We start from the raw sequence: 19,864 nt of genomic DNA on the forward strand, positions 1-19,864 counted from the left end.
CATGCAAGCAGTACTTTGCCCCCCAGCACTCACCACCGGAGCCAGATTTGTCCCGGTGGGCTCTGTGGGGCTGGTTTCGGACGGCAGCGTGGCCACCTTGCCCTGGTGCCATCCTTCAGCCAGGAGCTCCTGTCCCCACCGCTCGCAGCTCTTGGGGATTTGGTAGAAACCCTCCGGTTTTTGTTCTGCAGGTAGTGATGGCTTTCTGGAGCAATGCTAGGTTGGCTGGAGTGCTGTGGACTCGGGCATTTCTTCAGGGACGGGATGGACCTGCTGGAGGAGGTCACCAAGGAAGATGGCCTCTTGTCCTTCCCTGCGTGGCGGCCCGATGGAGCCAAGGCCATGGGGAGAGGCCAGGGCAGCTGCAGGAGGACACGCTGCCCATGCAGGAAGGTGCCACCACGCTGGGCTCCAGGTCTTGCTGCCCAGGTGCAGGGATGTCTCCCATTAGCACTGATGGGCTTGGCACCGCGTGCTACCAAGTCTGACTRCTGCTTCGGAGCCAGGTCTCTGTTTCCCTGCCATCCTGCTGCAAATCCCTGGGAAAGCAGCTTTGGCTAAGGCTCCTCAAGCATTTTCTGAGCAGGGAATTAACCTCCCTGGTTGCTTCTGCCCTTGGGCAGCCTGTGGCAGATGGGAGGGGGCAGATGCAGGGGGGAGCGACGGTGCGTCCAGCCCTGGGCATTGGAGCAAGGCCGCCTCTTCCTCAGCTGCAGCAGCTGCTGATCCGTAACATCCCTGTGCAGGCGTAGACCTTAGATCTGGGACCATTTATTATTCCCCAGAAAAAAAAAAAAAAAAAAAAAAAAAGGAGCAATTAAAATTCTCTGTCTTTGTTGCAGGCAAATTAAACTTTAGTTTGATCCAAAGAGTTCAAAATGCTTTAGGAAAGCTGCAGCAAGAGCATTCCCTGGAACATTCATATCCATATGTGCCAGTCATCGGAGCTGCAAGCATCCCGGCAAATCCCCGCTGGGTCCCCTGGGATGTGGGATGAGGGGTTGGGGGCGGGTCTTCAGCCAGCAGCACCTTTGCTTGCAAAGCCTGGCTTGGATCCAAACGCTGGCCGAACAGGAGGGCTCCCGAAGAGCCCTCGGGAGGATCCGCTGGGGAGATGCCGCCGTTCCCATGTGGAGCTGCTGCCTGTGCAGCCCCTCGCTCCGTCCCAGYGCCGGGCGCTGCTGGGGCCGGACCCGGCCGCTCTCTGTGCGTAAGGGGACCCTGCCAGGTGCAAAGTGTTGTGTAAAGAGGCACTGGCGGCATCGGGATCACGCGTCCGGCCGGAGCGAGGCTGAGGCTGCTTCCTCCCTCTGGGATGGTGCCCGCGCGTCCCGACCTGGGGCCCGGGGTGTCTTTTTGTGCTGCACGCTGCGGTCTGGAAAAGTAATTTGCGGTCTCCTTGTGCTGTTTTATGCAGAGGAGCCGTGGCTGGATGTGCAGGGCGCTCTGCCCCTTAAACCGCCCACCCGCGGATGCCCCYGCAGAGCCCGATGCCGACGCGGAGCCGGAGCTGCGCAAGGGTGAGTGCCGGGGTGCTGCTTGGTCCTCCGAGGGGCTGAGGTGGAGCTCAGCCTCTCCGGTGCTTTTGCTGCTGGGCCACTGGAAAGGCAGCTCGTTCCGAGCTTGTTGCCGTCGCTGCTTGGTGGCACGAGCTCCCTGTGCTCCCGCCTCGCTCCTCCTGGCAGCTCTAGGTGCTTGCACCACTGTGCCTGCGGTCGGGGCGTTTATTCCATGTAGCAGCTGAGAAATTTCTCGCCGTGGCCACGTCCCCCAATGGCGCGAGGAGTAACATGGGTGAGATGTTGCTCGTGTTCAGCTCCGAGGTTGCTGGGCACAGGGAGCCCGGCTGGCGTCGCCCYGGGAGGACGGAGGAGGGATGGCCCCTGCAGCCCGGCTGTGCTGGGGGGTTCCGCGGAGCTGGACGGGGGGTTGGGAGCCGGACAGCCCAGCTCATGCAGGCCCAGGACGGCGGGAGCAAAGGCAGAGCCGAGGGGCTTTGCCCTTTCCACACTGTCAAGGTGCCAGGCCAGGAGGGAAATGATACGGGCTCACAGGGCAGAGGGACGGTGGCCCCGCTCAGCTCCTGGCACCCACAAAGGTGACAACCCGCAGCCTTGTGCTGAGTGTTTGCGCCCCGGCGCTGCATCCGGCAGCGGCTGATGTTCCTCGGAAAGGTTTGGGATGCAATTGCTGCCTGGGTGCAGAAAGGGCAGACAAATCTGCCTGGCCCCAGGCGCTGCTCCAGGCATGGGCAAAGGGCTTGGAGAGCCAGGATGCAGCTTCCAGCCATGCTCAATGGGCTTGGAGAGCCAGGATGCAGCTTCCAACCATGCTCAATCTGCAGCCCTGAGCAAAGCCCTCTCTCCATCCCCTCCTGAACCCATCTCTTCTTCCTCTCCAGGGAGGTTTCTGCTTCCTGGGAGCCTTCTGGGGACTGCAGATGGGAAGGGAGATGCTCTCCTGATGCTGCAGCCACAGCTGATGCCCCCAAGCCGTCGTGCCCTGTGCCATGTGTCTCGCTCCTGAGCAGCTCCTGCGCTGTGGGAATGGGCTGAGGAGCCAAGGGCAGCTCCTCATCTTGCTGCTTTGCATCGTGCGCCGCTTTCTTCCCCATTTCCCAGGCATGGGGCAGGTTTGGGGGGCTGGCAGGTGCCAGGCGGGGGTTTTGTTGCCTGGATATGCTGGATTTGGACTCTCCTGTCCATGGCACTCAACACTACAGGAGCATCTTCAGTCCCCCACTCCCCTTGGCAACTCATTAAAGCAGAGGGAGTTCAGTCTTGCTCCTGCCTAGCAGGACGAGGGGATATAATGTGATGTCAAGCACTATTTCACCCCGTAATGGCTTTTTTTTTTTTGCTTTCTTTGCCAGCTGCTCCTGTGATTATAATTGGGATGGTGATAAAATTTCAGATGCAACAGCTGTAGCCAAGTCTTAAAAAATGCCTTCAGGCCCGGATGGATGCTGAGCAGAGCCAAAAGGCGGGTGGCTCGGGAAGGCTCTTGCTCYGCTTGTCCCTCCCCTGGGATTGCTGCTGAGCAGCGTTTTCCAGAGCGGTGGTGGGAGGTCTGCAGCGTCCACCCTCCCGTCCCCGTGTCTCCGTGGGGAGCATTCGCCGCTGCTCCCGGAGCCCGTTGGCCTGCGGGAAGCCGAGCGCTCCTGCTGCAGCAGGGCCCTTCCCGTACGCGGCTCCATCCCGTCTGCTGTCCCCAGCCGGACATCTGTCCATCAGTCTGGCCTGTGAGGCTGCTCGCGCTGCCCACGGATGCAGCCGTCGGGGCGGATTAGCCCCTCCGCAGTGATGCGTCCGACGATTATCTCTCGTATGAGGAGAGACCGAGKGAGTTGGGCCTGTTCAGCGTGGAGAAGAGWAGGCTGAGAGGGGATCTGATCAACATGTATAACTGCACGAAGAGGGAATRTAGGGAGGAAGGGGCCAAGCTCTTCTCGGTGGTGGCCAGTGACAGGACAAGGGGCAATGGGTGTAAGTTGAAAYCCAGGCAGYKCCATCTCCACMTGAGGAGGAACTTCTTKACTGTGAGGGTGCCCRAGCYCTGGCACAGGCTGCCCAGGGAGGCTGGGGAGTCTCCTTCTCTGGAGGTCTCCAAACCCRCCTGGATGCCGCCCTGTGCCCCGTGCTSTGGGTGTCCCTGCTGGAGCAGGAAGGTTGGACTAGATGATCCCTAGAGGTCCCTTCCAASCTTGGACATTGGGTGATCCTGTGATCTGCCTGCTGGCCGCGGCGCGTGGGCAGCGCCGGGCTGTGAGCAGCGTGAGCTGCCCTTCCCCRGGCCTCTGCCGGAGCCCCCTGCGCCTCTCCTGCCATCCCCTCCTTGCCCTCACACCCTCCGTCCCCGCCAGCCGGGGCCAAGCTGTGGGGCGGCTGCCCCCCAGGGTGCCCTGAGCAACCTGGCACCCTCCTGCCCATGGGTCACAGCTCCCCGTGAGAGCAGGATCCTTCCTTAGGGTCAAAGCTGCCCYGTTTGAGCCTCTGTGGAGGCCAGGGCCGGGATGTGCCTGCACAGCAGCTCACATCACTCCAGTGCTTCCACGAAGGAATCAGCAGCAGACTTCGGCCAGGGATCCAGTGCAGGCGGCTGGAACAGAGGCATCCATCACCTCGGGGTGCTGGGTTTAATGAACTAACAGGGACGAGCTGACCTAATGAGGGCTGGACCAGGTGGCCGAAGGAGGCTCTTTGCTGGAGCAAAGCCTATGAGGAAGCAGCTTCCCCATGGGCAAAATCAGGAATTGCAGGGAGGGAATTTCCTGGATGGGCTGACCAGACCCAGACCTGGCTCTTGTTTCCCCAGTGCGTTTGGGGCCAGGAAAGTGAGCATGAATCTGTGCAAGACCGAGTGCTCCGCACGCCCCCGAGCAGTGTCATTAATCATCTTTTCTGAAAGGTGGATAATTACGGCGTATGCTTTACTGTTATGATTATTAATCATCCTGCTCCTCTCTTCCATTTATTCTGAAGCCGCCTGTAGCACCCCGGGTGAGAGGAGTGAAGGGACAGGGACCTCTCCCTGGGGAAGCRCGTGACAATGGGGCACGTCCTGCTTGGAGCTGGATACCACTGCAGGTGATGTTCTCATGGGACAACAAGATGCTCTGAACGTGGCAGGTGTCCCAGCGTCGACTGTGATCAGCCAGGSACAGAGCAGCTCTTTGAGAAAAGAAGGCTGAGAGGGGATCTGATCAACATGTATACGTTCATGAAGGGGGAGTGTGGGGAGGAAGGGGCCAAGCTCTTCTCAGTGGTGGCCAGTGACAGGACAAGGGGCAATGGGTATAAATTGAAACACAAGAAGTTCCATCTCCAGGTGAGGAGGAACTTCTTTCCTGTGAGGGCGACAGAGCAGTGGAACAGGCTGCCCAGGGAGGCTGGGGAGTCTCCTTCTCTGGAGGTCTCCAAAACCCACCTGGATGCCGCCCTGTGCCCCATGCTCTAAGTGCATGCTCTAAGTCCCTGCTTGAGTGGGAAGGTTGGACTAGACGATCTCTAGAGGTCCCTTCCAACCTTGAATATTCTATRTTCAGCCTAGGGATGTCCTGCTTCTACAGGGTCCACTGGGTCCATCCACCCTGTTCCACATGACTTTGGGCAAGCACGGCATGTGTTTGCTAAGTGCCCAGCTTTGGTAAGTGCCCCATCATGGACCATCTACAACAATGTCCCATTGTGGGCACAATTTCCCGGGTGCAGAAGTGCCCTGGGGAGGCTGGCAGGAGTCTTGCTTAGGAGACTGAACAGAGCCGAGATACTCATGTGTGGGCCCAAATCGGAGAGGGAGACCAAGAGGAGGGCTAAGTGGTTTGGAGAAGACCATCAACATCCATCAGCGCTGTCTGGAGATGAAGAGAGGGAGATAAACAAGTAGAGGGACCTCCCTTTCAAGAGAGAGGCATGGTGGTGATAGGTTGATGATCTTGAAGATCTTTCCCAACCATAATGATTCTGTGATTCTGTCAGAAGACAGGGAAGGGAAGCGGTTACAGAGGAAGGAACATGTTTTCTGTCCCTTGCCAGGGCTGTTATGGGCTTGTGTTTTGCAAATCTCTCAGCAACATTGCGGAGGGTGACTTTAAAAGAAAACATGACAGATGCCAGGGGGTTTTGAGGATGTTTCTTGGCGGGGTTCAGATTGCTCCTGCTCCTCAGCCGGGTCACACTATATAAGGGCACCAAGGCTGAGGCAGTGCAAGGAGGGGAGAAATATGAGCGTGGCCAAAAGCTGGAGCCCTAATTTGCAAACTGGTGGAAGAGGAAGAAGACAAATGTKTTATACATGGAGTTTCTTGGACTCTGACCACCCTCTGAACATACTCCTTGATTTTCACAGCGTTTGGTTTCCTCTTTGAACAGAAACTTTGACAAGGATACCACAATGCCAAAGCAGATAAGGCCACTGGAAATTTTTGGCAAACTATCCAAGAAGAGTCCTGTTATACAACACYAGGATGCAGCCGGAGATGGTGAAGTGCCTTCAGGAATTAGAAGTTCTCATTGTGCTGTAGAGACTTGCTGGGACTCCCTAGAAACGAGCTCTGGTTGCGCATCTGGGAGGCTCTCAGTGGGAGCCTTTCCTCTCTGCGCCACCAAGGCCACTGTGGGCATCATTTTGGTAAGCTTTGGCTATGGGACCCAGCTGCACCTTTTAATCTCTGGTGCCAAAAGAAGATTTTTGAGCACTGCTTGTGCAATTGAAACTTGCACCACCTAAAACCAAATTCGATAGGAGTGTTTTCTAGTACATGCTAGGAGAATAACTTGCAGCAAGAAAATTTTGGGCCCAGTTGAAGGCGGAGAGAGTCAAAGTCAGCAATACCATCGTTACAACACGGACCAACAGTTGTTGAAATTGTTCAGATTCAAGTCAGTTTTGCTGTCAGCAAAGATTTCACAGTAACAGTTCAGATTCAGTTGCAGATGGAGAAAAAAAGTGGCTTAGTCTAGCTCCCTGGGTTGGGATCCAAGTATAGCACCCCACCTTTTCTGCTCCCCAGAACTCATTTTAGAGTTGTCATTCACTTTAGTGAAGAAATAAAGATGCTCATGGAATATTAACTACCTCCCCAAAGTCCCAGTTGCCTATCAATAGGTTCTGCGCTTCATTCTCTAGCACATGCATTGACCTTTATGAAATGCTGGAAGTTGTGGTCGTATCTAAATGTCTTCTCTCACGGGAGCATCTTGTGGAGATAGAGATTCAGACATAACGTCTATCAAGAAGAAAAACAGATTGCAGCCAGTCTGTGGCTGCCTGCGCAGTGTTGACTTGTCCACGTGCTCAAGAATCATGAGGTTATCTCTAAAAATAAGCAGTGACTTCTTTGGAGTTTCTTCCTTGGTGTCTTAGCTCATTAGGGAATCCGTGATTCTGGGTTTTCTCATCAGTTGTGAGGGCTGGGGAGTTTCCATGTRAAAGGGAAGAGGAGCCTCCTGTGTGGTCCTGGTTGTTGAGGACGTTGTTCGTGGGCTTYGCTAGGTAGAAAGTGTAAAGCTTGGCTCCGTTGAAGGCTTGTGCAGTCTTACTGCTCTAGCATGGTCTTGGCTGGCGCCTAGACCTGGGGCTGTTTAGCAGGGGGAAAGTCATAAGATGCTGCAGCTGTCACTCACCAAAATAACTCACTGCTATATAAGGTCTTCATGTTTTTAAGCAGTCCCTTCAAGTCATGCTTAGGGGCATTGTTTGCAGTGCCCCAGGAGGAACGTGTCTCCTCATACAGCCATCTCTGATCTCCTGCTTTCTCTCCCTGTTTCTGTAAGTTCTCAGTAAAATCTATCTCTGTCTGAGCAATTTCGAGTGGGTTGTGATCCCGTTTGGTGGGACAGGCAAGTCTCATGTGTTAGATTGGGACAGGCAAGTCTCATGGGAGCTTTTGCCCACATGAATCTCCCAGCGAGATGAGATGGCGGAGAGAGGTGACAGAGAAGGAAAATGTGTCGAGGAAGGTGGGAGCTGTGGAGTAACCGGAGGAGGTGTGAAGCCGTCTGACCTGCTGCCACAGCCATCAACTGTGCAATGAGTTCGCTCCAAGAATCCCCAAGGTCTGCATGTGCTCCGAGCAGATTCTTTAGCAGAACCTYCCTGGAGAAGGTAGGCAGTGATGTTTGCTCTGTCTGGCTTCTGTGGGAACCAATGTGGTGCCTCCACTGGGCGAGTCCAGAGGAGAATCCAGGAGCTCCAGGACTGCCCAGAAAAGGCTCCTCCAGCCCCCATGCTGCCTCTCGACTTTGGGGTTCACCCCTTGCTCTTTTCCTCTTCCCTTCAGCATCCCACCTGCCCAACCTCTCTTCGTGCAGGCAAGCACAGCCTGCAAATGAAATGACCTAGAAAAAGAAAAAAACAATTTCTGGAGGCGCAGAGACAGGAGAATTTGTTTCCCAGCCAGATTCTGATAGGATTAGGAATAATTCTCCGTTAGATAATTCTCCATTAGATTTGGTGATTGATTTTCTTCATTTCTACCTCCTGTGCTCTCCCGCTCTCTGCTCCAGCTGGATTATTCTCACGCTCCGTTTGCTAATTGCCCGATCATTCTTGTCTCGTCGGAGCAACGCGCGGGGAAAATCACTGGCCTCCTTCGACCCTCTGGGCGTTCTGTCTCTTTGCCTTGTGTTGCAGCTCTGATTTAATCTCCTCCGCTCCCCAGCGTGAGCAGTGGCGTTTCTGCTGCCCCGATCAGGTGCAGAGACCTGCTGCTACCTCCGCGGAGCCCTTCGCCAAGCGGGCAAGGGTGGCAGGTCACRGGCGCAGGAGAGGTGGCCTCATCTACACGATGGGGAAGAGGAGCATTTGCAGCCACCTTGCCCGAAGCTCGAGGCCGTGGGAGGCTCGGGAGGCTCCGCGCTCGCACGCAGGCAGCAGATAGGTTACGGTCCGTAGCTACACGTGACGTCTCCTATCTCAGTCTGTCATCAGTGTTAGTAGATGGCACACGGCTTCCTAGGGCTTTTAATTAAGAAGAGAACATGGCCAGGAAATGGTAGACAGCACAAGAAGCCGTGTAGAAAGTGCGTGGAAAATTAACATTTTTTGCTGCTTTTTTTCCCCCCAGTGCTGCAATACAGTATCTTATTAAAATAAATTTTCCGTGAATTTGTGCTAGGCTTGTCTGTGCTTAGGGGGATGCAGACACTGGTGTGAAGTATCAGCRTTACCGGCATTAGATAGGAGCTTGGATATAGAGTAAAACCCCTGGGACATAGGGTAAAATGGGGGACAGAAACAGAGGCTCTTGAGGAGCCGGGAGGATGTTGCTGGTGGTAGGAAAGGTCTCCCTGGAGTCTGTCTGGTGGGGTCTGTGCCCACTGATACTCTCGTGCTACACACGTGCAGCAAGATGGGGCTACCCCCATGCTTCAAAGCCATGCCGGTACCTTCTCTGATGGGACCAAGTTCAGGATTGCTTTGGTTGCTGGACCTGAAGGCCACATTACAGCCCATGGGGACGTACATGCTGGGCCCTTATGAAGATGAAGCTTCTCCATAGGGCAGGAAAGGCAGTGAGGCATTTGGAGTAGAGGCTTGAAGGCACACGGAGACCTTGGAGGGGATCCAGGGCTTCCTTGGGGYGCTGCAGCGGGTTGCGAGCGGGCAGCCGTGTGCCCTGCAGCACCAGGCRTGAGGCTGCTGCAAGGGTTAGTGTCCCAGCAAGGGCCTGTCTTGGGGGTGCCAATAGCCATATGCAAAGCAGGACTCCCCTCGGCTGCAATGTTGAGGAAGGAGGATGGATTTGGAAATCTAAGAGGAAAGGAGACACTCCAGGGATGGGGTGTAGGGTGATTATAAGAGCAGCAGAAAACTGCTCTTGTTAATCCTTCCCCACATGCATCTTCCCCTTGGGTGCAAAGAAAAGGTCTCATGATGGCACCTCTTTGAACATGTGGCTCTGCTCTGTGCTCAGCCCAAGCAGGGAAGAAGTGATTCTGGACCAGGAATGGAGCAGATGGAGGTGCAACATGAAGTGCATCTATTGCCTGTGGGCTTCCCAAGGGCACTTCTGGAGCTGAGCAAGGTCCATGGAAGCTAGAAGCTGGACTCTTCATCTCGCCCAGTGGCACATGYTCGCTGGGTGCAAGTCTGGTGGGTCGGCTGTTCCTCTGATGCTCTTGAATAAAGATGGGAGTTGGGGGRCAGGAGATAAGGGTATGGGAGGCTCTTGTTCCTTGACTCCTTGATGGAGATCTGCGGGGTGCTGAGGGGCTCTAATTGCTCCCTACATGCTCCTTTCCCCTTGGAGTGCGGGAGCCTGGGAAGGCATCCGTTCCTGCTGCCCATCTGGGCAGGGCCTCTTGTGTCCTGCTCTAATCCCTGGCATCTCCCACGTGCTTCCCGGCCCGGATTTGCTAATCCCATTCACTTTGCAGAAATGAATGACCTGGAATTGGTCATGTTTTCATTAATATCTCRGTGTGGTAAAGCCTCCCGCCGCAGCATCTGCTGTGTCGCAGCCTGTGCGCTTGACGCTTTGCAATTCAGCCCTTTAAAGGGAACCTGCAGTAGAGACTTCCAGCCGCAGCACAGAACYGTGTCCCTCGGGGTGGGAATTCCCACCATGTTTCGGTTTGCAGCATTTTACCYGAGCCTGTTCTGAAGCAGAGCCTTTGGGCTGGTTGCAGGTGGTCTGGAGCCTGTGGCCTTRCTCTGACGTGCAGCACTGCCCTGGCCAAGGGCAGAGGCAGGATGCTAAAGGCAGGGTCTGTGCCCCCCACCCGAAAAGCATCAAGTCTGGTTCCTACAGCGCCACGAGTCTCGAAGCAGAAGCCTGAGGACAGGAGGAGGTGTCCCGCGAGGTCCCTGGGAACATTTGGGAGCACAACGCCTCGTGCCTTCCTCAGCTCGCAATGCCACCAGGATGCTAGGGAGGGACCTGCTTGCTGTGGCCTTTGGAAGCCCCTGGGTCCCATCCTTGCAGGATCTGAAAGGGCATAAACACCAGCTGAGTTATGAAGGACCCCTCATCRCTGCACAGCAGCTAAGACTTCTTCTGCAGAGAGTAAGGCAAAGTTAGGAAGGGGAGTTCAGGGCTTGTTGGCCGATGGATTGGGGAGAGATGGGGAGAGGCGATGTTACCCCAGCACAGTGAGAGCCTGGTGAGCTTTTAAAAGCTCAGCTGGTCCCTAGGTGCAAATATCCCCACAAACAGCCTAATCCTCGCCTCTTTCCATGGCCATATGCCACCTCAACCCATGTGCAGAGCAAACGGGTGCAGCAGCACCCAAGCAACCCATGCGATTCCCCCCAGGGCATCCCAGCAAATTGCCAGCCTTGGAGAAATGGGACCAGATGAACTGGCAGAAGAACCATTTTGGCCGTGGGATGGAAACCTTTGAAGTGGAGCTTTTTGGCAAGGTGCAACCGAAGCGTGTGCCAGTGCACAGCGGGTCCCCAAAGAGGCCGTATTTATGTGCAGATTGTGCCTCCACCGAAACCTCTACCACAGCAGATGGAAATGGGAACATGAAGGGCCTCTCTGGTCCCCTCCTGCCTGGGGACAAACAGAGGGGTTATTCTGCGGCAAATGAGGCGATGAAGGCCAGGAGGGAGGGTTTCCAAGCAAGCCTCGGTGTGCTTCTGTGTGTGGAGAAAATAGACATCCAGCAGCACGTCCCAGCTCTGGGCACGTTGCAGCCGAGCTGTAGGAAGAGCAAGACACCAGCCTGTGCTTCCTGCTGTCTACAAGAAGCAGTAGCCGTCAGTCCTGSAGCATTCCGCCCCTTGTTGATAGATGATCTAAGATCTAAGATGCTCTCTTGGTAGTCTCTGTCCCTGTGGGTCTGGAGGAGAAGCAGAAAGGAGCCAAATTCTGGCTCCTTTAGCAGAGCACTAATGACCTTGGCTGACTCTCTGGTACCAAGCTGCAAAGTCCCTTAGAAGTTTCATTATGGACTTGCTTGGAGACCTGGGCAAAGACATTAGGTATTTGGCACTGCCATCCTCTGCCCAAAGCTTGTGGCAGCAGTGAGGCATGGTTTGAGTCCCACATGAGCCATCAAGCCCATTTAATGCAACCAGATCCATGTCCTTGTTAATCAAGATCTCATCTAGTTGATACTCCCAGGACTGAGCTTCTGCTGACAGATGAGTCCAGCGCTCACCCATTAACATTCCCAGCAAGCTCTCAACAGGTCACAGCCAGGGCAAATACCCTTCCCCTCATCCCTTGGGCAGCGAATGACTCGTTTGATGTGGCCTCTCTGTCCGACTGGGAAACCCAGCCAAAACCAAGCACTCAGCGTGACTGAGAAGTCRCACTTGGGACAACAGCGTCGTACCAGGATGTCCATCACAGGCCGGGATGCKTCGGAGAGGCTGCCATGCACCTGTGTAAACCACCAGCTGCTGCTGGGGTAGCAACGCAGCATTAAATTGCTGTCTTCTTGGTGAGCAAACTGTCCAAGAATATATTAATCAACCCATTATTCTCCTCTACAACCGCTGTGTTTTGGGAATCAGCCGTTCCAAAGCACCTGGTGCTCTACGCATTGCTCCTGCCGCGCTGTTTGCTTCCCTCCTACATGGGGATTTCTCAAGGCTCTTCTGGAGTCCCTCCATTCCACGTGGTCTTTCCCAGCCTATGGCCTGCAATGGGCGCAGCTGGACACGGCAGCCCTGGGAAAGCTTTAGCAGTTCGCTGCATTGGCAGACTTGGTTTAAAGCACATCACCTCCTCTTTGGGTCCGAATTGGGTACCGAATTCCCCAAGAAGCTTCCTGAGAAGGAGAGATAGTGGGTGCTGTATTTTGAGCAAAAGATGTGTTATTTTTTAAAGAAAGTCTAAGCACTTTTGAATTCTGCAGCTAGAGAGAAGAAAAAACCCATGACATTGCTTTGACTGAAGTACTTGCACTTTCGTGTTGTCAAGAAAGGAGAACCTAGAAATGTCATTCTCTGCCTGTTGTCTGGCCTTTCTTCAGGAAAGGAAAGATGCCACCATTGAAGAGGAGCTACTTTTGAGGCAATTGGAAGCACTGAGTACTTGTCACCAAAGCACCATTCATCTAAAGGGGGAGGGAACCTTGTGAACCCTTGTGAACCCTTTTTTAATTGAAGTGATGGTGCAAGGGAGCGAAAACCCACCTGCAGATCTGGACAGACTTTCAACTAACRTCTGTCCATCCAGATCATTTGCATTCAGATCATTTGCAAGCCAAGAAATATGAGACCTGCAGTTTCTTCTGCACGCTGACCTGCGCATCTCAGGAAATGCTGAGACGAAACGGAGTCAATGACAATATGTCRTGGAGGGGATGAGGATTGCTCTCCAAGGTCGACCTTCAGGTGTCCTTGGGGCACAGAAGTTAAACGGCCACATGCAGATCCCTGCTTTCTGCTGTCTGTCAAATCTGTGGCCTCTGGTGTGTGGTGGGATCGTGTCTGCACTCTGCTATAAACCCTGAGCTTTGGAGTTTTCCTGGCTTGATTCCTCATCCCTGTGTGCAGCGGGCATGTTATTTTTAAAAATAAATTCAACACAGAGGAGAGCCTCTATCTAGGCCTTCGAGTAGAGTCTTAATTGGCGTTGCTCCCCAGGGACCAGGCAAGCCCCGGAGAACGCCGCAATATCAGAATAATGAGCTATTAATAAATGACGCTGTTCTCCTCCACTCGGGTCTGCTGGATGGGATCCGCTTGGAGCCCCTTGCTGCCCCTTCAGAGTTAAGGTAACGGGYGTCTATGTGTCTGAAAGCAGCCCTGGGGCTGCGATGTGGTCACGCTGCTTCTGGAGGTCCTCATGGATGAACGGGCAAGATGGGTGCCCAGGCAGTGCACCTGGTAGTTGCCCATCATGGGTTTCGCTGAGACCCTCGGGCTCTCCTGCAGCCCAGTGCTCTCCTGGGTGCCTGCAGGACAGCGCTTCCGCTCCGGTGGGTCTTCTGCTCCGGTGTCCAGAGTGGGAATGACTCTGGACAGGAGTGCAGTGCAGGAGCCTCGGCTCTCGGTCGCCTCGCTGCCTGCGGCTGGGTAAAATAACCCAAACACGTACGTACCTTTGTTTAGAGGATCAGGTGGCCCGAGTAGTAACCAAAAGTGGAGTGCAGTTACGGAGGGCTCATTCATTATGAACGCGACAGCTTATTTGTAAGTGCACCGGTGGCTGTTCAGAAAGGAGAAGGAGCCTTTTAAGCCCAGTGGAGAAATTGAATTTGGAAGCACGGAGCTGCAAAGCTCTCCTGAGCTCCTAATGGCTCTTGACACGGTTGACAGCAGGCTCCCGAGAGGCAGCATCTTGGAGGAGCAAGGCCAGACGCGAGTCACGCACGGCCCGTGCGTCGCACCGGGCCCACGGGGCGGCACGTGCTGCTGGACGCACAGTGAGGCTCCCCGGGAGCCGCGGCGCGTGCACGCACGGAGGCCGGCAAGGAGGAGCTGCATGAGGCCGTTCGCGTCCTTTCCAGCCGCGTGTCCTGCTGTGGGGCCAGGAAGACCCGGACCAAACCTCGCCTGCCAGCGGAGCGTGGTGGCCGCAGCMGCAGGTTCTCCCACCACGGCCAGGGAGGCCTCCTTGAGCATGCAGCCTGGCTCGAAATCCTTTCCTTGCTGCCTGCAGCTGTGTGAGAAATCCAAATGCGTTCCCCTCTGCTGCTTGATTCGCTTGAAGAGAAAAGGAGATGTGGCAAAATTAAGGCGCAGAGAAAAGCCTTTAAAACGTAATCTCCCGGGCTTCCTGCATTGCACTGAGCAGTGCCTTTATTGCCAGAGAATTGCTCAGCTTGGGTAATAGGATCAGGGCTGGGAATTGGCCTCTGGGATTGCATCCTTCGCTGCAAGGCGAGCACAGGGAGGCCGGGAAATGTCCCTGCACTCCGAGGGTATCCCTGGTATCAGACAGCCCTGTTGGGCTGGGAGATCAATGTCCTGGTCGCACCAGCGGGTGCTGGTGGCCTCTGAGCACYAGGGAGCTGGGTGCAGGGTGGGTGYTGGGTGCTGGGTGAGTGCAAGTTCTCCACCTGTGGAAAGAGTGTCCATCCAGTCACAGCAGGAYCTCCTGGACCCAAGTCTGGTGGGAGAAGGGAGGCAATGGGACATCTTGCTTATCCTTAATGGACACTGTGGTCCATGCACTGTGGTCCGTTCTGGAGATGTTTTTCCAGGGCTGAGGAGCGCAGGAAAGGGCCCAGACTGAGCTGGCACCAACACTCACTGTCTTGCGCCGGCTGCTCCATCACTCACCTGGAGCTCTTTGGTGCCCTGGACTGTGACTGATGTCACCCTCAAAGTGTCCTGGAGGCCACATCAGAGCTATTGGGAAGCTTCGAGGCATTTTGACAGCTCCTTGCTGCCTCTCTGGCCCTAGTTGTTACGGCCCAAGGGAGACCCAGGGTGGTGGCACTGGGCCCATGGGCTGGGAGGGCTTTGGAGGTCTCCATCTCTGCATGGGACGTGTTTCACAGATGCTCTGCCCAGGGCAGCACCCTGGCTCCYGGAGGAAACAATGGGCCCTTCATCAAGGAGCTCGCCGGCCAAATGGCGCGGGAGCCTCCGGGAGCGGGATGCAGTTACCTGCCCTGGAGCTGCGCCAGGGAGCACGGGGAGCACCGGGAAGGAAGGGACGCGAGGCCAGGGACAGGCACCGGCTCCTCCCCGCGGCACCCGTCCCGGGCACATCTGCATTACAGGAGCTGAACGAGCCCCCGGTGAGGAGAAGGGGCCGAGGATGCACAGGGAAACACGGCAGAGGKATCTGCCTGCCCCTGCCTGGCCAAAAAAATCCGGAACCCGAGTGTGGCTTCACTTCACTCCCCTGCCAGATTTCGCGGCAGCTTTTGATAGGAAAGCCCAGCACCGGCATCGGATGGGTTATTGAAAATGTGACTAATAGGGGAGGTGGGCAGCACGAAAGCGTTAGTAAATGGAAGGTGTCGGCAGCAAGCTTCATGTGGCTTTTGATGAAGCTGTCTGTAAAACTGCTTTAAAATTGCCTTAAAAAAAAAAAGAAAAAAAAAAGAAAAGCTACACCAGGAGGAAAGGCAACGAGCYGGGTGTTTTTTTCTCCAACCTGTCTTTCGTTCTAAAAATATCAATTCCCATCGCTGAGGTGGCAGCTTTGAGCAGGGCTGGAAAGCAGAGCTGGGCGCATCCYGCCGAGCTCGGGCTCTGCATCGCTCGCGCTCGGCCCAAGAGCCGCCTGGGCACCGGTCAAGGCAGATGAAACCACCGGTAGCTCCTGTCGAGTGGAGCCCCGTGGTGCCCCAGGCTGGGCTCCAAGGCGGCGGGAATGGAGGCATCAGGGAGTGAGGACGGTCCCCGTCCCCCGCTGAGCCCTTTGCACCTCGTGTCACCCCCGTGCGCAGCTGCAGGGATGTCCCCGTCTTGCTGTGGGGTCGTTTCAGGGCTGCCCCAACCTCTGCCCCCGCCACGCCGTCCTCAGGTCGCTGTTGCCGTGTCCGGCCCTTGGGACCTTCTCCGCCTGCTTGGCGAATCCCACTCCTGGGTGGTAGTTCCGTTTCTCATTCCCGTCGCCTGCTTCATGCCCAGCAGTGTCCTGGGGTGAAAACACTGCAAGAAGGGCAGTGAGGAGCAGCGTTGGTCCTTAGCAAGGCTCCCTAAACACCTTTCCAAGCAGGTGCCAAAGTCACCCTTGGAAAAGGGGCGGAGGGCTCTTATTYTTTCGGGTGCATTGGGGTAGTTCCTGTATGGTTCTTCCACAGCTCAGAGCCGGATTGAGACCTGCTGAGCTCATTCCATAGCTGAAATATGTAGCTAGGGCCAACCTTGAACAGCTACCTTCTTCATGCCCCAGTTTGCCTTCTTGCAAAATAAGGGAGACCTTGGCTGTGCATTGCTGCCGAATGTGCCAGCCTTGGCCACACGCAGCAGGTCCCTAGTATCAGGAGATGGGCAGGAGACACCACCAGGACATGTGGTAGCAGGGAGATGGTCCCCACTAGGACCTGCCTGACCACCATCATATGCGCTGAGTTAGAGCTTGTAGAACGTTGTACCACAGCTGCCAGCAAGGATCGGGGGAAGAAGGGAAAAGAGAGCAGGGAGGAGGAAAGCTGAGAAAAGGGAAGTTGGTGGGAAGATGCTTATCCCTCCAGAAGGAGGGCAGCGGTCGCTGAGCCGCGAGGCTGGTGTGTTGCAGTTCTGAAGGTCAGTGTTAATCCATAATCTACAAGGATTGAGATTTCCTAATCTCCGCTCTGCCAAGGGTGGCTCCAAGATTCTGGGGCCAGAGGGCCACCCCATGCATGTGGCTGGGAGTATCTCTCGTCCTGCAGGACGTTAYGTCAGCAGGATGGTCTGTGCCTGGAGGAAAGGACCATGGCAGAGAAGGATCTGTGCCACCAGCCCTGATACCTCTGTGGCAACCATAGAGTCCACAGGAGGCTGTCTGTGCTGTGTCACAAGTTTGCAGAGTCTCAGGCTGCTTCTCCTTGCTCCTAAGTCACCTTGCACCTTGAGTCTCTGGCTTGGTCCAGGATGGCCGGAGTGACGCTAACCCTGTTTTTGCCATGTTCAGCACAGCCAGGTGGGTTGAGTCCCCTCTTATCACAGAATCACAGAATGTTCAAGGTTGGAAGGGACCTCTGGAGATCATCTAGTCCAACCTTCCCGCTCAAGCAGGCACACCTAGAGCATGGGGCACAGGGTGGCATSCAGGCGGGTTGAGAAGACCTCCAGAGAAGAATCCTGGGATGCTCTCATGAGCATGCGCATGGTCTCCTTTGCTCACACAGGCGCATGTGCAAGCGCTGCCTTCCACCCACCACAAACATCACGGATGCAGCCGCCTCCATCCGCAGGCTCTGGGGACACCTCGTCAGGCAGCACGGAGATCACGCTGCTTAGCCAAGGGCTGGACCAGTTTAGCTCCTGGAGAGCAGCACTTTCCGGGAGTAATGGGCGCCATGCATGGCGGTGGAGCTGGTGTGAGATAGGGGGTCTTCAGCCTTGTATCCACCTGCAAATCTCTGTCTTTGCTTCTGCCTCAGTTTCCTTTTTATTTTTTTTCCAAATGGCAGTGAGGCTTGTTCATCCCATTTGCTCACACCACGTCTCTTGTCCTTCCAGGTGCACGCGAGAATGGTAGTGAGCCCATAAGACCATGCTCTACACAATGACATGTTGGCTCCCAGTCCTGGTCCTCCACCTGATCTTCCTGAGAACTGCCCCAGCCTGCCCGGCCCGCTGTGAGTGTGCCCCTCAGCTCAGGTCAGTCGTGTGCCATCGCAAGCGGCTCACCGCCATCCCCGAGGGCATCCCCACCGAGACCAAGATCCTGGAGCTCAACAAGAACCGTATCCGCTGCCTCAACCCTGGGGACCTATCCCCGTACCCCTTGCTGGAGGAGCTCGATTTCAGTGAGAACATCATCACCAATGTGGAGCCGGGCGCCTTCAGCAACCTGTTCAACCTGCAGGCTTTGCGGCTGCGAGGGAACCAGCTCAAACTGATCCCTCCAGGGGTCTTCACCAAGCTGACTAACCTCACCCTCCTGGACATTAGTGAGAACAAAATTGTCATCCTGCTGGACTACATGTTCCAGGACCTGCGAAACCTGAAGAGCCTGGAGGTAGGCGATAATGACTTGGTGTACATCTCCCAGCGAGCCTTCTCTGGGCTGCTCGGCCTGGAACAGCTGACCATCGAGAGATGCAACCTGACCTCCATCTCTGCGGAGTCATTGTCCTACCTCCAGAATCTGGAGGTRCTCCGGCTCCGGCACCTCAGCATCTCCGCGCTGGAGGACCAGAACTTCAAGAAGCTCTACAACCTCCTGCAGCTGGAGATCGACAACTGGCCACTGCTGGAGGACATCTCCCCCACCAGCTTCCAGGGTCTGAACCTCACCTCTCTCTCCATCACCTACACAAACATCACAGCTGTGCCCACAGCTGCTTTGAGGAACCTGGTGTACCTCAGGTACCTGAACTTGTCCTACAATCCCATTAGCACTGTGCTGAAGGGCTCCTTTAAAGACCTAATCCGGCTCCAGGAGCTCCACATTGTGGGCGCTCTCTTGGTGTCTGTGGAGCCACAGGCTTTCTCTGGTCTGAGACAAATCCGTCTCCTCAACCTTTCCAGCAACTTCCTCTCCACGCTGGAGGAGAGCACCTTCCACTCTGTCAACACCCTGGAGACGCTGCGTGTGGACAAGAACCCACTGGCCTGTGACTGCCGCCTCCTCTGGATCCTGCAGCGACGGAAGACACTCAACTTCGACGGGCAGCAGCCCATGTGCTCCTCACCCCCCGAGATCCAGGGCAATGCCCTGCGCGACTTCCCGGACTCCATACTCTTTGAGTACTTCACCTGCCAGAAGCCCAAAATCAGGGACCGGAAGCTGCAGCACGTTACGGCCCGGGAAGGACAGTCCGTCTCCTTCCTATGTCGGGCGGACGGTGAGCCAGACCCCTCCATCATGTGGGTGTCCCCCCAGCACCGCATGATCACCACCAGAAGCACGGGGCGGGCAGTTGTGCTGCCAGGGGGCACGCTGGAGATCCGATTCGCCCAGGTCCAAGACAGCGGCACCTACATCTGCATCGCTAGCAATGCCGGAGGCAATGACACCTACTTTGCCACCCTGACGGTCAAGGGGCACCCGGCCGATGGCTCCCCGTATGCAAACCGGACTTTGTACCTCAGTGAGTTCAACGACACCTCCCACAACGACACACAGGTCTTCTTAAAGTTTACACTGGACCTCAAGACCATCTTGGTCTCCACGGCCATGGGCTGCATCACCTTCCTCGGGGTGGTGCTCTTCTGCTTCCTGCTCCTCTTTGTGTGGAGCCGGGGCCGGGGGCAACACAAGAACAACTTCTCCGTGGAGTACTCCTTCCGTAAGGTGGACGGCCCCACCACTACCACGGGTCAAGGAGGAGCCAGGAAGTTCAACATGAAGATGATATGAGCCTTTCCCAAGGAGAACCACTGTCTGATGTCCATCCAGGACGGGACGCCCGGCCAYGGGGCCCGGCTGCCCTCCCGCTGGGCAGAGGCAGCACAGAGGTGGTCCCAGCCCCGAGGGCTCCCAATGTAGCTAACGTTCTTGTGTCTCAACTATGCATTTCTCAAGCAAAGTGGTGAACAGCATGTGGGCCTGGGGAAAAACCTGATTCCCTTTTCCCCCCCCCCTTTTTTTTTTTTTTTTTTTTGTGAGACTCTGGAAAAAGAATAGCAATTGTTTAAAATTCTTTTCTTTTCCTTTCTTCCTTTCCTCCTCCAAAAAATTTTTATACTGAATTTCCAAGGGAAAAAGTCTTCCGGTGCAACACAGGACTGGGTCACTGGGGGAGGCTGCTGCAACAAGGGGACCCCAGTGCTCTACGAGCCCCCTTGGCAAGACCGGAGCCGACCAGGGCTGGGCTGCTGCCTTGCCAGCTCGTTGGCATCTGCTAAC

The 19,864-nt window shown here is 55.6% G+C and overlaps 1 protein-coding gene across 1 annotated transcript; it reads left to right on the forward strand.

The window, feature by feature from the left end:
- The first annotated feature begins 1,468 nt into the window (after positions 1–1,468).
- On the forward strand, positions 1,469–19,552 carry LINGO3 (leucine rich repeat and Ig domain containing 3). Its single transcript, XM_026045585.1, has 2 exons — positions 1,469–1,520; positions 17,530–19,552. The coding sequence occupies exon 2, from the start codon at positions 17,564–17,566 to the stop codon at positions 19,373–19,375; it is 1,812 nt and encodes a 603-aa protein (XP_025901370.1). The 5' UTR covers positions 1,469–1,520; positions 17,530–17,563; the 3' UTR covers positions 19,376–19,552.
- Positions 19,553–19,864: the final 312 nt, after the last annotated feature.

This window comes from Nothoprocta perdicaria, unplaced genomic scaffold (genome assembly GCF_003342845.1).
Source record: "Nothoprocta perdicaria isolate Ctin4 unplaced genomic scaffold, notPer1 scaffold_400, whole genome shotgun sequence".
Lineage (NCBI taxonomy): Eukaryota > Metazoa > Chordata > Aves > Tinamiformes > Tinamidae > Nothoprocta > Nothoprocta perdicaria.